Below are 12,866 nucleotides of genomic sequence, written 5' to 3'. Positions count from 1 at the left end.
GATGGGGCTGTTTTGGCTCCCAGGAGCAGATGGGCCTCCAATACCTAGAACGAAATGATGCTCTATTTTGAACCTAATACAGCACTACTACCCTCCGCGTTACCCTCTCAGACGAGCTCCCCCTTAGTCCTCAGAGACCCGCTGCAAGCACACTCAGCTTAATCACGTGGAGAGGGAGACTCTGAGTGACACTGATTACACTTGACTCAGAACCTTCGTGCAGCGGAAAAGTGTGATCAGAGAACAAACAACATAAGTCACTGTGTTCTCAAAGATTATTTATTAGCTATTCTCACTCACAGCGAGAAGAAATAAAAAAGTAAATAAAATAAGATGAAAACCCAACAACATCTCTTCCCCAAGGACCTCAGCTGGACTATACAACATGGACCACGAGTGGCTCCATGTTTGCAGCCTCCTTATAGGAGAACTCATTAAAGGAAGAAATAAAGAAATGACACCCTAATTTCTTCTAAGGCACAGGGTCTGACGTGGTGCAAGAAGAAAATCAGGACCATTTCTCTAAATAAACAGACTAGAATGCTTACAAGCCTAAGAGCGACGCTCCTTCCAAGCCACACGGCTACACTCAGGCACTGCTGGGCTCCTCTTTGGGAGGAGTCTTCCCAGTCCGGACAATTCTACTGCATGTCCTTGGGGGTGGCCAGTCTGGGTTCTTTGATTTCTGGGCACAGTCTGGTCACCGGGAGCTGGCTCAGATGAATAAGGGATAATGAGGTTCTGGGACGATGTTGGGAGATAAAAGCTGGGAAGGCTGGAATAACAAGACCAGTTTTCTTTGTGGGCCACAGTTGGTGCTGAAGGCCCTCCCCAAAGAGGTGGTGATGTTGACACCTACACCAGGTGATGTGAGCATCGGGGAATAAACACATGACCTCCTGGGGCACGCACATGGAAGGTCGGCATTCGTTTGGTGCTTAAAACTCTGGGCCTCTTGTTAAAACCCTGGCTCACGCATTTAGAGCTCACTGGGAGCTGCTGCAGCACTGTTTGTTCTGTCTCGCCTGTCAATTTAAAATAAATTTATATTTGGTCCCAGAAAGGCCGGTTCTTAAAAGGATTTCCATTCTTTGGGGGCTGAAGGCAAGAGGCACCATTTTCTTTCCTTGCTTCTCTTCAAACGCTTGCTTTCTGGCCCACAGGAAGATGTCTCCATGTTTGCCCTTCAGGATGCCTGGCCCCCCGGGAAGGAAAACGGTCCCGAGCACCAGCAATGTGCAGGCCAGTTGTCACCGGGTGGACTCGGGACAGCGACCCGATGGCTGGGAGAGCTGCAGCACCTGATCACAAAGGACGTCCCTGCAGTGTCTCTCTAGGAGTTCAGACCCCGCCCCTCGGCCTGTCCCAGAGGCGCCCCTCTGCTCCCCCAGATGCAGAGGCCTGAGGGCACGGCAGGCGAGCCTGCACCTAGACCTCTGGGATCGGGGTGTTGCAGTTCCCGTGGTAGATCTTGACGTGGCCCTCGCACCGGAAGTAGGCCTCGAAGACGTCGCCGTAGCCGTGGTCCCTCCACCAGGTGCAGAGCTGCCGGTTCCAGGTGCAGTCCAGCACGTGGAAGAGCTCGGGGTGCTCCATGCCGATCATGGTGAAGAAGTCCTGGTCCCCGAGGTGGCCGCGGAAGTGGTACTTGTCGGCCAGCCGCTGCACCTGCGCCGGCTCCAGCAGGCGGCTGTAGAGCGGGGACTGGCGCATGGCCTCCAGGTTCAGCAGCATCACCCCGCTGTTGAAGCCAGGGAGCCCCTCGGGGGGAGGGCCTCCAACCCGGGTCTTGGGGTTCTCATGGCGGAACTGCCAGAACGTGTGCCTGGGAAGGGGAAAGCGAACAGATTTAGTGCCGTTTGTGGGGGTGAAACAGTTCGCCTGCCCTATTCCCCTGGTCTTCACAACCCCCTGGAGGGAGATGCCATTCTCACCTCCAGTTTTATAGTTAGGAAAACCGAAACATTCTGAGGTTCAGAATCTGCATCATACCTCCAGCAAGCGGCAGTGCGGGAACTTGGACCCAGGTCTCCTGATTCCAAGCCTCATGTTCTTCCCACCGCCCTCTGCTGCCCCAGATGACATCGTCGTCGCCATCGGGAACATTTGCGTGGATTTAGGAAGCCCCAGGCACTGCACTAGATCCGCTCATTTACTCCTCACCACACTCCTACGAGATGATACGTCACTTCATGGCTGAGGAAACTGACGCACAGAGAGGTTGAGTAACTCGCCCAAGTCACACAGCTAGTCAGCAGCAGAAGCAGGGACTAAACCCAGGCATCTGGCTCCGGAGTCCACTTCTTAAGGAGCAAGAATCTAGGTGGAACTTTCCACCCCCTTGTCTTTGTTTGTGATCTTGAAAAGGAGAAGAGAGAGAGGAGTGGGGGAAGCAATTCTCAATGGCGAGCTGGAAAAGACATAGGAAGCTAAACGCAGGCTGAAATAAAACAGTTTTCTGCTTTAGAACAAGCCTCATTCATTAGGATCCCCAGCCTAGCATTTCTGAAAGGTTGGGCAGGGGCTGGAGGCCTGAAACAGCTCAGGGCCCACCCCCGGGGTTGGGGGGAAAGCAGCTGTGGATAGCCAGGTAGAATTATGGCTGTTTTGGAGGGAATGTCACCTCAATTTCAATCCCTCTCTAGGCAGATGTAGAAATCTGATCTAGGTCCACAGTTTACGGGACGTTAGTACCAGGGGAACCCTTCTAGGTCGTCTATCCAAATGCTGCCATTTAGAGAAGGTAAGACAGGTCCAGAAACCTCCCCGCGGGTGACATGGTTAGAGCACTGGCCATTCTGTTCTCCAACCTCCTTAATATCAACATCCTGTGTGTTCTGCAAGGGGTGGGCAGCAGGAGGGGGCACAGAGGGTCCCGGGCTCCAATCCCGAGGGATGAAGTCACAGCAGAGGGGCCTGTGACTTGGAGGAAGGAGGAAAGACGGAGGGCACTGTGTAGTGGGCAGGGGGCAGGAGCGGGGCAGGCGAGTGTTCTACATCAGACTACATCCCACCCATTTTTACCAGCTTCATCCCTTCTCTAGAGAGTCCATGGGGTGGGCAGCCCATCATGGTAAATCCGATTCTGCTCCCTGCCTGGCAATGCCACCCCTCTGGCTTCCCACAGAGACAGTCCCCAACCAGTCACAGGGTAGGAGCTGTGTGGCGAAGCGTACGGTGCAGTGGAAAGAAAATCAGAGACCTGGCCCAGGGTAGGCCCCAGCAATCCATTTTCCAGTTCCAACACATTTCTCTGTGTCTAGGAATAAAGAAACCTTCCCTGAGGTCTCGAGTATCACAAAGGGGCCGAAAGTTTGCTCCCGGCCAGGGTAAAGCATTCCCTTTGGACATTCTTACAAAGAGAATACACAGGTTCCTTGTCTGAGCTTTGCCATCACTGGACTGTGAGCAGCACAGAGCTCGGGCGCCTGCTTGGTGATAACAACCTTGGCAAAAAGAAGCTTCCAAAGCAAACTGAGATGCTGGAGTCCATCTAGCCACAAAAGCCTGCAGAGATGGGATCATGGGGGTTGGAATGCAGTTCAGCAAATGTTTGTTCATTTTACCATATTTCCTCAGGTTGCAAGCCAGCTAAAATTCTACCAAACAGACCTGGGCCTCCACAGCATGGTAGAGGAGGGACTCTCCAACTGGAGAGGGGGTGCTTTACTGCCAAGGCCCTCGATTCACTTGTCAGGGGTGAGAACAGGAGCATTGACCGGGGAGGAGACCCCAGGGAAAGACGACGGCAGTGGAGAGGCAGAGCCAGTGCCTGCAGAGCTCCTGGACCACCTCCTATGCTAGCGAGCCCACCTGCTCTTTGTACTCCCCTCATGGTTCCATCTCCTCCCTTCCCAGAGGACCAGGGGAGGGAGAATGCGGCACAGGCTGGCAGTGTGGGATGTGGGGTCAAGTCTGCCTCCCCGCTCTGTGAGATCTCCCAGGACCGCCACCACCTCTTCTTCTTCAGTATAGCAGAGCCTCAGGAAGGATGAGGCGACTGACAAAGAATGATGGAAAAGTCGGTGCAGTTCAGGCTAGAGAGCCTTCCATGTTGGCTGGAACCCAGGGCAGGAAAATGTCAGGACACAAAGTCGCAGCTGCTGGGAGAAAACCCGCTGCTTCTCTGTGCACTCAGTTCCCCACCGCTGATCTATTCTAGGGGAGAGAAAGGAGCAGGGAACTGTGAGAGGGGGCTCAGATGTTTTCAAAGGGTTTAGAAGAGTTTCTACTCTGGAGCAAGCTGGGAGCAGAGAGGCCATCTACAGCCCTGGGGCACCCTTACCAACCTCAGCATGGAAGCCCCCTCAAATCTTCCATCTATGCAAGAGTGACCTGCCACCAAACTGAACAGGCCCAGGACAGAAGGGTCAGAGGCAGAGAGAGAAGGACAGAGCATCCCTCCAGGCAGAGACCATAACCCAGGTGGCTCCTAGGAACATAATGCCTAGCACCACTGCTCACTCAGGATGAAGAGGCATTTTATAACAAAGAGCCAGAAAGAACCAGGTCTGGGACATCAGCACATTATGGTTTGTAAGAAGAAGCAAAGGAGGAACAGGAAATTGGAAACGCAAGCTGCCCAGGGTGTCTGCTGAAGCAGAAACACAGCCTGAAAATGAACCAATGAGTCTCTAAGTACAAATATCTTCCCAGGGTGCCCCTGTTCAAAGCATTCCTAGTACCCCCAAATGAACTCAGAAAAACAGAGAGGCCAGTTAGGAGAATGGCAGGTTTCTCTGGCCTCCAAGTCAGCTGATTCTTGTGGAGGAGCTGTGCCAGCCTTGGGGTAGAGAGAGTGGTACAGGGTCAGGGATGTGGAAGGGATTAGCATTCACATAAGGGGCTCTGATACCATGTGAAATGGCCTAACAAGGAGGTATCACCAAGTCCTCATCCGCCGCAGCATGGTGAGGGTTGCAAAGCCCTCCTACATTCTCTCCCTCAGCTCCTTCTCTCCAGCTGTGCAAGAACATTATTGCCTGCATTTTAACAAGGAAGGAACAGAGGTCCTCAGTTTGTCAAGGGCAGGGCCCCAACAGGAATCCAGGGATTCTGATCTCTAATGTCCCTTTCATCTTTGACGGCCTCAGATTCTATGGGCTAATGTTCCAAGGAGCAGCACTTGGATTCCAATCTTATTTCTGAATTTGGCTGGTGCACCCCAAGGCCATGGGCACGGGGGACCAGGCCATCATCAGGTGACATAGCTGCCACTGGCGCCTTACTGACTCAGCGGTGGGACCCGAGAGCCTCTCTGAGGCAGGTCAGTGAGGGCCCCAGACCCTTGCCTTCCTCACAGGCCACTGCCAGGGGCATGCATTGAGGCTGCAGAAAGCCTCTCTATGAATGCAGGTATCTGGTTCTGAGTCCTGGAGCTTCCAGAAGTTTCTCAGGTTAACCTCCCATGCCCACAACCCAGCCATGTGGCCCTGCCTAATTGTCTGGATTTGGATCTGCCTGTGCAGAGGCTTGTTCCCATCCTCCACGGTCACCTGGAAACTCACAGTAGAGGGGATAAGGTTTCTTCCCCTTTAGAAATTCAACTGCGAAACAAGCTCCCATGCAGACGGTCCACTGCAAATACTGAGTCCTTCCAGAAGTCAACAAGGCTTGTCAGGAAAATACAAATTAAGAACTTTCAAGTTTCACATTCTTCCAATTATGGGTGATGAATTTTCTAAATTTTTTACATCAAGTATGTCCTAATAATCATAAAAATGGCTATTAAAAACTAATGAACTAGTTTTCATGAAGAAAACCCATCTTTGTGGAAAGAGGTATTTGGAATAATTTTGAAAACCAAAGTCATTTCCTCCCTCAGGTCTTTCCCTGATGATCACTGTGAAGGTCACTCCAACAAGTCTCTCAACCAGAGACCCTGGCCAGACAATCTAAAGCTCATGTTCTCCAGAAAAGAGCACACGTTGCCATGAATAATCCCTTTCTCCTCCTCCTACCACCCCAAATCACAGATCCTGTTGACTCCCTGTCTCTTCATGATTTTTTTCTCCTGGCTTGGCCTTTCTCAGCTCCTAAGGCTCAGAGGTTTCCACTTCCACTTCAAGAGGGAGAAGCAAAGATGGGAACACACACTGAGCCTGGGTAATTCCACAAGGCTCCCCAGGAAGGTTCTAGAAGCCTGTGCTGACTCAGGCTGAGTTCAAGCTGTAGGCTCTCAGGCAAAGAAGGCTCTGTTTTAGGTCTGAGATTCATAAGGACAGCATCATATGTGGTACGTCTCCTCATGGTGGCTCACCCCTCAAGTGTTCATCAGAGCCGAGTACAAAGTCACTAACGAGCAAGCGAGGCTGGGTCTCCTCCCCGAGGAAGCACACCATCTGGAGGTGTCTAATCAGCGACAGCCGGAATCAGGAAACACTATTTCCCTTATGCCCATGCTTGTGTACCAGTCCCAATTAGCTCTTGTTTGACTTGGAAGGGATGCTGTTTTCCAGTCCTCTGAGAGGAAAGGTCAGGAGGGAAGAGCGACGCTCAGTGGCAGCCTGGTGTTCCATCCGCCCCAAGTCCTGTGAGGTAACCAGGGGCAGTTCTGGGTGATGTGGGCTGATTTCAGAGTAATGACACTCTCAGTCCTGCCTTGAGCTCAAGCTCAAGTTCTGTGGGATGGGCGCCTACTCTTCGGTTCTCTAGGGGAACCACTAGAGAGAACCACAAACTAGAGAGAGAAGGGGCTTCCTGGAGAGTGCGGCCACCACAAAGCTTTAAGCTGCCCATTTCCTCAGGGCATTTCTTCCTGCCAAGACTCACAAGTGACCTTATCAGGATCTCTTGTTAGCAAGGCCTGGAGCAGTATAGGTCTCTAGCTCTGCTGGACAGAGAGGGTAAGAAACGTTCCCCAAGTCACACAGGCTATTGGTGGGAAGACTGACAGGGGCCCCTCACAGAACCACAGCCTACCAGAGCCTGAAGACACTTACAGCCTCCTAGTTCACATTCCCATTTTACAGATGAGGAAACTGAGGCTCAGAAATTGCCCTGCCTGTAGTCACACTGCTGAAAGTCACACCACGATCCCAGGCCAACCACTTGTGCTTCTCCATAAATGCCTCTGCTCAGAGAAGGCAACTGCTCCCTCCCACCCCCAAACAAGCCGTGTGACGAGGTGAGGCAGCGCAGCTCAGACAATGCCAGCCTTTCAGGAGGCACAGAGGTTGTGCTTTCTGATCTGCCAGGGACTACCCCCTCCAAGCCCAACACACCTGCACCTGGAAGGGGAGCTGGGCACCAAAAGGACTAATGGCCTCACTTGGGGCAACAGGAGAAAAATAAAGCAGGTGGAAGATGTGTGCCTCATTTGCAGGACCTCATAATAAACATGTGTTGGCTTTCAAACACCAGGCCTGTTTGCAGACCAGCAACTGAGTTTCCACACCACAGTATGCCCAGGACCGGGAGAGGAGGCAACTGCGGGTGGAGTTCGGGCCCTCTGCTTCACAGGCTGAGAGGGCACCTGGGCAGAGCTGGCGGCAGCCCTCAGTGCTAGAAGCAGGTTGCCTGGCAGCACATGAAAGGACTTCTGGGGTCCTGAGACCCAATGGGGGAGGCACTGCAGGGGTTTCCTCAAGGCCCTCCTCCCACTTGAGAGACAGCCTCCTCCCCTCCAGAAGGAACAAGCATCGGGGCCTCCTGTGCACCCCTCCTTCCCCTCCCGGCCCAGCCTCACTGGAGCCTCTCCCTACACCAGAGGCTGCAATTGCTTCTGCTTTGCAAACTCCTGGCATCTCTGCATGGCCAGCCCCAGTGTGAGAGAATGGGGGCTCATGGAAGTGAGATGACCTGAGGAGGGTCTGGGGGAGAAGAGGAGGGAGAAAGGAGTTGACGTCTGCTGAGCACACCTTCCCATAGTCTGTGTTTTTTGAACTTTGCCACATTGGAGCCTTCAGCTGGGGGAGGGAGGTCACAACTGGGCGCTGGGCTAGCTATTACAGGAGCCGAGTTTTCTAGAGAGCCGACTCTGTTATGACCCGTATGGTGGTCTCTTTCATTTTTACCTACAAGACCACTGAGCTCTCTGTATTAGTTTGCTAGGGCTGCTATAACAAAGTACCACAAAGGGGCTGGCTTAAATAACAGAGATTTATTCTCCCGGTTCTAGAGGCTGAAAGTTCCTCCTAAGGGCTGTGAGGGAGAATCTGTTCCATGCCTCTCCCAAGCTTCTGGTGGCCACGTGGGCTTCCTCCCACACCTGCTGCCCCCATGAACACAGGTAGGTAAGGCTGGGGAATTCACCATCACTCAATCCGACAACCATGTCTGGAGATGCATGTGCCTGAACTGAGCTAGGCCCTGGAGGGCTGCATGGGGGCGGGGGCCTGGGGGAGGGACAGAGATGATGGAGGAAGAGGCATTGGAGGGTTCCAACAGGCAGAGGGAACTCTGAGGGGCTTCAAGCCTGGGTTATTACAGGGATGGTGGAGCCACTAACAGCCACGGCAAGGTAGGAGGAGGAAAAGGGGAATGACCCGTGCAGTTTTGAACAGACGCCAGTGAGAACAGTGGCGTGGAAAAGCCCAGCAGGTGGCTGGATACAGGTCACAAGCATAGAATGCAAAGCAGGCACAACAGAATTCTGGAGAGTTCTGACATTTAGGGGGCAGAAGAAGAGGAGTCAGGAAGGATGTAGGACCTTGGAGTAGCCCAGCCACCTGTCCCCCACACTGATGGCCTGAGCAGCTGGTACTGTCTCAGGCTGTGGGCCCTCTCTTTGCCCACACTCTAATTCAGACACTGATCTGGACAGAACGAGAGCCCAGACAGGACTAAGTATCTCCACCCCTCCCCTCCCCAAGTAGAGACCAACTCTGCCGCCACCCCCCTGGACCCCAGGGATGCACACTGACTCCCCCCAACACTTCCAAGACTGTCCTCCCACAATCCATCGCACCCTGCACCATCAGTCTACCTGCCTCCTCGCCCCACTGCTTGTCACCTCTGCCCACCATCCATACCTTCTTCCTCTCTGCTCCCTCCCTAGGGACACCCTCAGTAATTGCAATGGCCATGATGATGGCCTCACCTTGGCCTCAGGGTCTTCAAACCCCACTTAAGCTACCCACTCGGCTCTCACTCCGTGAACCTTGCCACCAGAAGGCACTCTGCTCCAATGACAGACGGGGAACTGAGACAGATCCCCTCTGACCACAATGTTCCCCCGAAACCCACTCTTCAGCCCTTTGGGAGTCTCTGGGGGCCCACCTCTCCCTCATCTCTAGATCGTCAGTCTCTCTGGATCCTCCTGGCTCCCCACCACTCTAAACTGGCCCCCCAGCACCTCACCGCATGCCGAGAATATGACAGTGTTGAAAGCTGCAGAGTGAGAGCTTGGAAATGGTGCAGGAGGTGACCGAGACCTTTGAGAGAGGTGAGTGAGAGACCACGAGGCCAGACACTTAGCCCTGGGGAGCACATACACAGGAGGGAACCGATGCAGGGAAGGCAGGGGGCACCTCATAGCCAGGAGACGGTAGAGGGAAGAATATTTACAGAGAGGGAGAGCCGAGTATGTCTATCCACCAAGGGAAGGGACCGTGCACGCCAGAGGAGAAGGTGGATGCCAGACTGAAGAGAAGAAATAGGGTGAATGGCAGGGTGGGTGCTGGAGGAATGACAATCATGATAACGGCGAATATTCAGTGAGTACTTACTACGTGCCAGGCCCTGTTTTAACTCCTCAAATGTATTAACTCATTTAATGTTTGTAACAAACAAATGAGGAAGTATTATCATCTCCATGTTATAGATGAGGGAGATGTGATAGGGAGACAGAAAACATTTGCCCAAGGTCGGAGGAGCCAGGCAGAAGAGTTTGCCAAGAAGGGGGAAATCCTGGGACACATCTGAGAAATGAGTAGATGCAGCAGTTCCGAGGTGGGAGTTAGGGATATTGAAAAAGCTCATTTTTGATGAACTCTAAATCTTGGGAAGGTAAGAGGTGAAGTCATCTAGAGAGATAGAGGGGCTGGGGTACAAATAAGGATTTGAGAAAGAGAAATCGTTTATAAGGGCCCTTGGGAAATGAAACTCGGAAGCAATAGAAGATGAATGAAAGGACTGCCAGAGTATTGAGGGCAGGAGTGGGGTCGGGAAAGCCTGGGATTAATAACCGGAATATGTCTCATTTATCTTTGTGTCTTGAGAGGCTAGCATGGGCATTTGATTCACGGCAGGCCCTTGAGAACTGTTAAGTTTCAAATGGATGGATGGATGGATGGATGGATGGATGGATGGATGGACGGACGGATGGAAGAATGAAGGAATGAGAGTCTGTAAAATCAGATGGCAGAAATTTAACAGAGGAGAATGTTGAATGAAGGTGGTGGAACAATAGCTCAGAAAGGCAGGTGGGGGAGAATATGCCCTGGGCCCTGTGAGCTGGAGCCACCAGTGTCTTCACTGGAGGGAGCCAGGTCTCCCTGAGGGTGCGGACAGAGAAGGCAAGGCAGAGAAGTTGGCCCCATGAGCCCAGGAATCCACATCTGTGATGATGTCAGTGTGACAAAGGTTAGCAATGAAGAGGCCCAGATGGTAACCTGACCTGGGGTGCCCACAGCCCTCTGGACAACATCCTTCCTAGTGCTGGCCCTGGAAGACGCCCCTCGCCTCCAAGTACCGGAGCTTTTACGTCACTGCTAAGAGCAGCTGGGAGAGAAATCTGGCGGGAGCCCCAGGACCCAATCAAGAGATCGCAGGGCCTGCAGCCAGCAGGCTGGGCTGGTGAGGACCCACATGAGTTGGCCTGGCCTGGGCGGTTAGGCCTCAGCTCAGCTAAACAATCCTGCCTGTTCCCTGAAGTTGGGCTGAGGGAGGGACTATCATCAGGGTGAAGACAAAGCCAGACAGTCCCCTTCAGAATCAGCTTGCTGCCCCCAAGAGCCCTACGGCACAAGGGCACACAGGAGAGAAGTGCCCAGGACACATGCGGAGGTGCTTTCTGGGACAGTGAGCAGAATGTAGGTGTGTGCGGTAAGGGTGATGGGGAGGGGTATGGATGGAATTTAACCTTGTGCCCAGAATTAACCTCAATCAATCCAGCCCAGCGCTCTTCACCCTCACAAAAGGGGGTGTTCCAACCCGGGAACCGGACGCTGGGGAAACTACCTGGCGGTGGCTAATCCAGGCACAAAGGCAACCAAGCTGTAGCAAAATGTGCTACTTTTCAGGTCCAGGAAAAAATCTGTGAGCCCTCCCATTTCATCTAAGCCAAGCTCTACCTTTGTCCGCCCCTGCTCGCTGTCCTACACATCTGTGGCATAGGTCTTGGTCAAGGGTAAAAACAGTGATTGGCACATTGACACAAACGCTGAGGATCTCCCACTTGTCAGGCACAGAGCAAGGCACCGTGGGGGGACAGTGAGGGGCCAGACACAGGCCCTGCCCCACGGGGGCCTGTCATGGGCGGCAGCACTTCTCAGATGGGGCATTTCTGACAAGCTCCCAGGTAATGCTGATGCTGCTGGCCTGAGGATCATGCTCAGAAGAAAAAAAGGGCATTTTTATTATTTTTATAAAGAGATGAAAACCACAAGAGCAGCAATGATATCATTTAATCTTGAAAATGGCCATAAAATGGCATACCCACTTGCGAATTTTTTACAAATTTTATGCTGATATTTGCTGCCTTTTCACTTTGTCGTAGTCCTGGTGGTGGTGGTTGGGAACCCGATGAGGAAGTGCCAGGAGGGAGGGCCACCTTCCACCCCCGCGGATTAGCAATCAGTCTGGGGTGGAGAGGCAGAACAGGTGTGTATTACTTTTCCACTGCCTTGAAAAAAAGTACCAGCATCATGGGGTTAAGAATGCAGGTTCTGGGGTCAGACAGTCCAGGTTCAAATCTTGGTCTTCTGCTCACTACCCTGGAAAAGGAACTAAAACTCTCTGTGCTTTAGGCTTCTCACATGGAAACAGGCTTGTTGAGAGGATTTTATGAGATAACACACGTAAAAGGCTCAAAAGGATCAGAGGAGACGCAAGCTGCAGACAGGTCAAGTTCGGTGATAAGCAGTGTGGATTCTCTTTGGCAAACCACATGCTTCCCCCACCTCGTCTGTGGCAGGCAGGGGTCCTGAGCCTGTTCGCCAGGCTCTGACCCTGGGCAAGTCACTTCCTCTCCTGGGGCCTCAGTTCCTGCATCTGTTAAACAGATTAATCAGGCCTAGGATTCATCATCCATGAAACTTTTGGGGTAAACTTCAAGGGAATGTAGTAATCACCAAACTCCAATAATTCATCTTTAAATGCAGTGTGTGAGTACAATGTGGGTTTTTTTTTTTTTTTTAGTTATTTGCTTTTGTTTCAAAAACCCATTTCCATGTATCAACAAAGCCCTACCATCTGTCTGGTGTTGGGCATCTGGGTATTCCCCAATATCAGCACTGCAGCCATGTGCCGTGTGTCGGGGGACGGCGCAATCACTGTGTTTGTTTATTTCTACTGAGTCTTTACTTTTGTCCTGGGGGGGTGCTTATAGATACAGGTTTCAGGAATTAGGGGTGGACGTTCCTAGTTTTTTGCCTCCCTCCCTCCCTTCCTGGAGATTTCACGGATGTTCCTGAAACCTGCCCGTCTTCTCTCCCCCTGGTGCCGCTCTCTGAGCAGCTGTGCAGGAGCAGCCGGGAGAAATGGGCAGGGCAGGAAAACTCCCCCTTCCTGGTGGTTTCACCGATGTTCCTGAAACCTGCCCATCTTCTCTCCCCCTGGTGCCGTTCTCTGAGCAGCTGTGCAGGAGCAGCCGGGAGGAATGGGCAGGGCAGGAAAACTCCCCCTTCTCTCAGTTATTTCAGCATAAGAGCACAGAAGCTCCGTGGGAGTGGGAGTCAAAGCAGGGGTATATCCCCTCCCCACGC

General features: G+C 52.6%; 1 protein-coding gene across 1 annotated transcript in view; it reads right to left on the bottom strand.

Moving 5' to 3' along the window:
• Nucleotides 1–263: 263 nt before the first annotated feature.
• Nucleotides 264–12,866, bottom strand: part of XXYLT1 (xyloside xylosyltransferase 1) — a 177,137-nt gene continuing 164,534 nt past the window's right edge. The window contains exon 4 of the mRNA XM_004424801.3: nucleotides 264–1,825. Within this exon, the coding sequence (XP_004424858.1) occupies nucleotides 1,429–1,825 (397 nt within the window). The 3' untranslated portion in view covers nucleotides 264–1,428. The remainder of the gene's footprint in view (nucleotides 1,826–12,866) is intronic.

This window comes from Ceratotherium simum, chromosome 15 (genome assembly GCF_057802395.1).
Source record: "Ceratotherium simum simum isolate JZ-2026a chromosome 15, ASM5780239v1, whole genome shotgun sequence".
Classification (NCBI taxonomy): Eukaryota; Metazoa; Chordata; class Mammalia; order Perissodactyla; family Rhinocerotidae; genus Ceratotherium; species Ceratotherium simum.
This window is presented reverse-complemented; position numbering and strand designations above follow the sequence as displayed.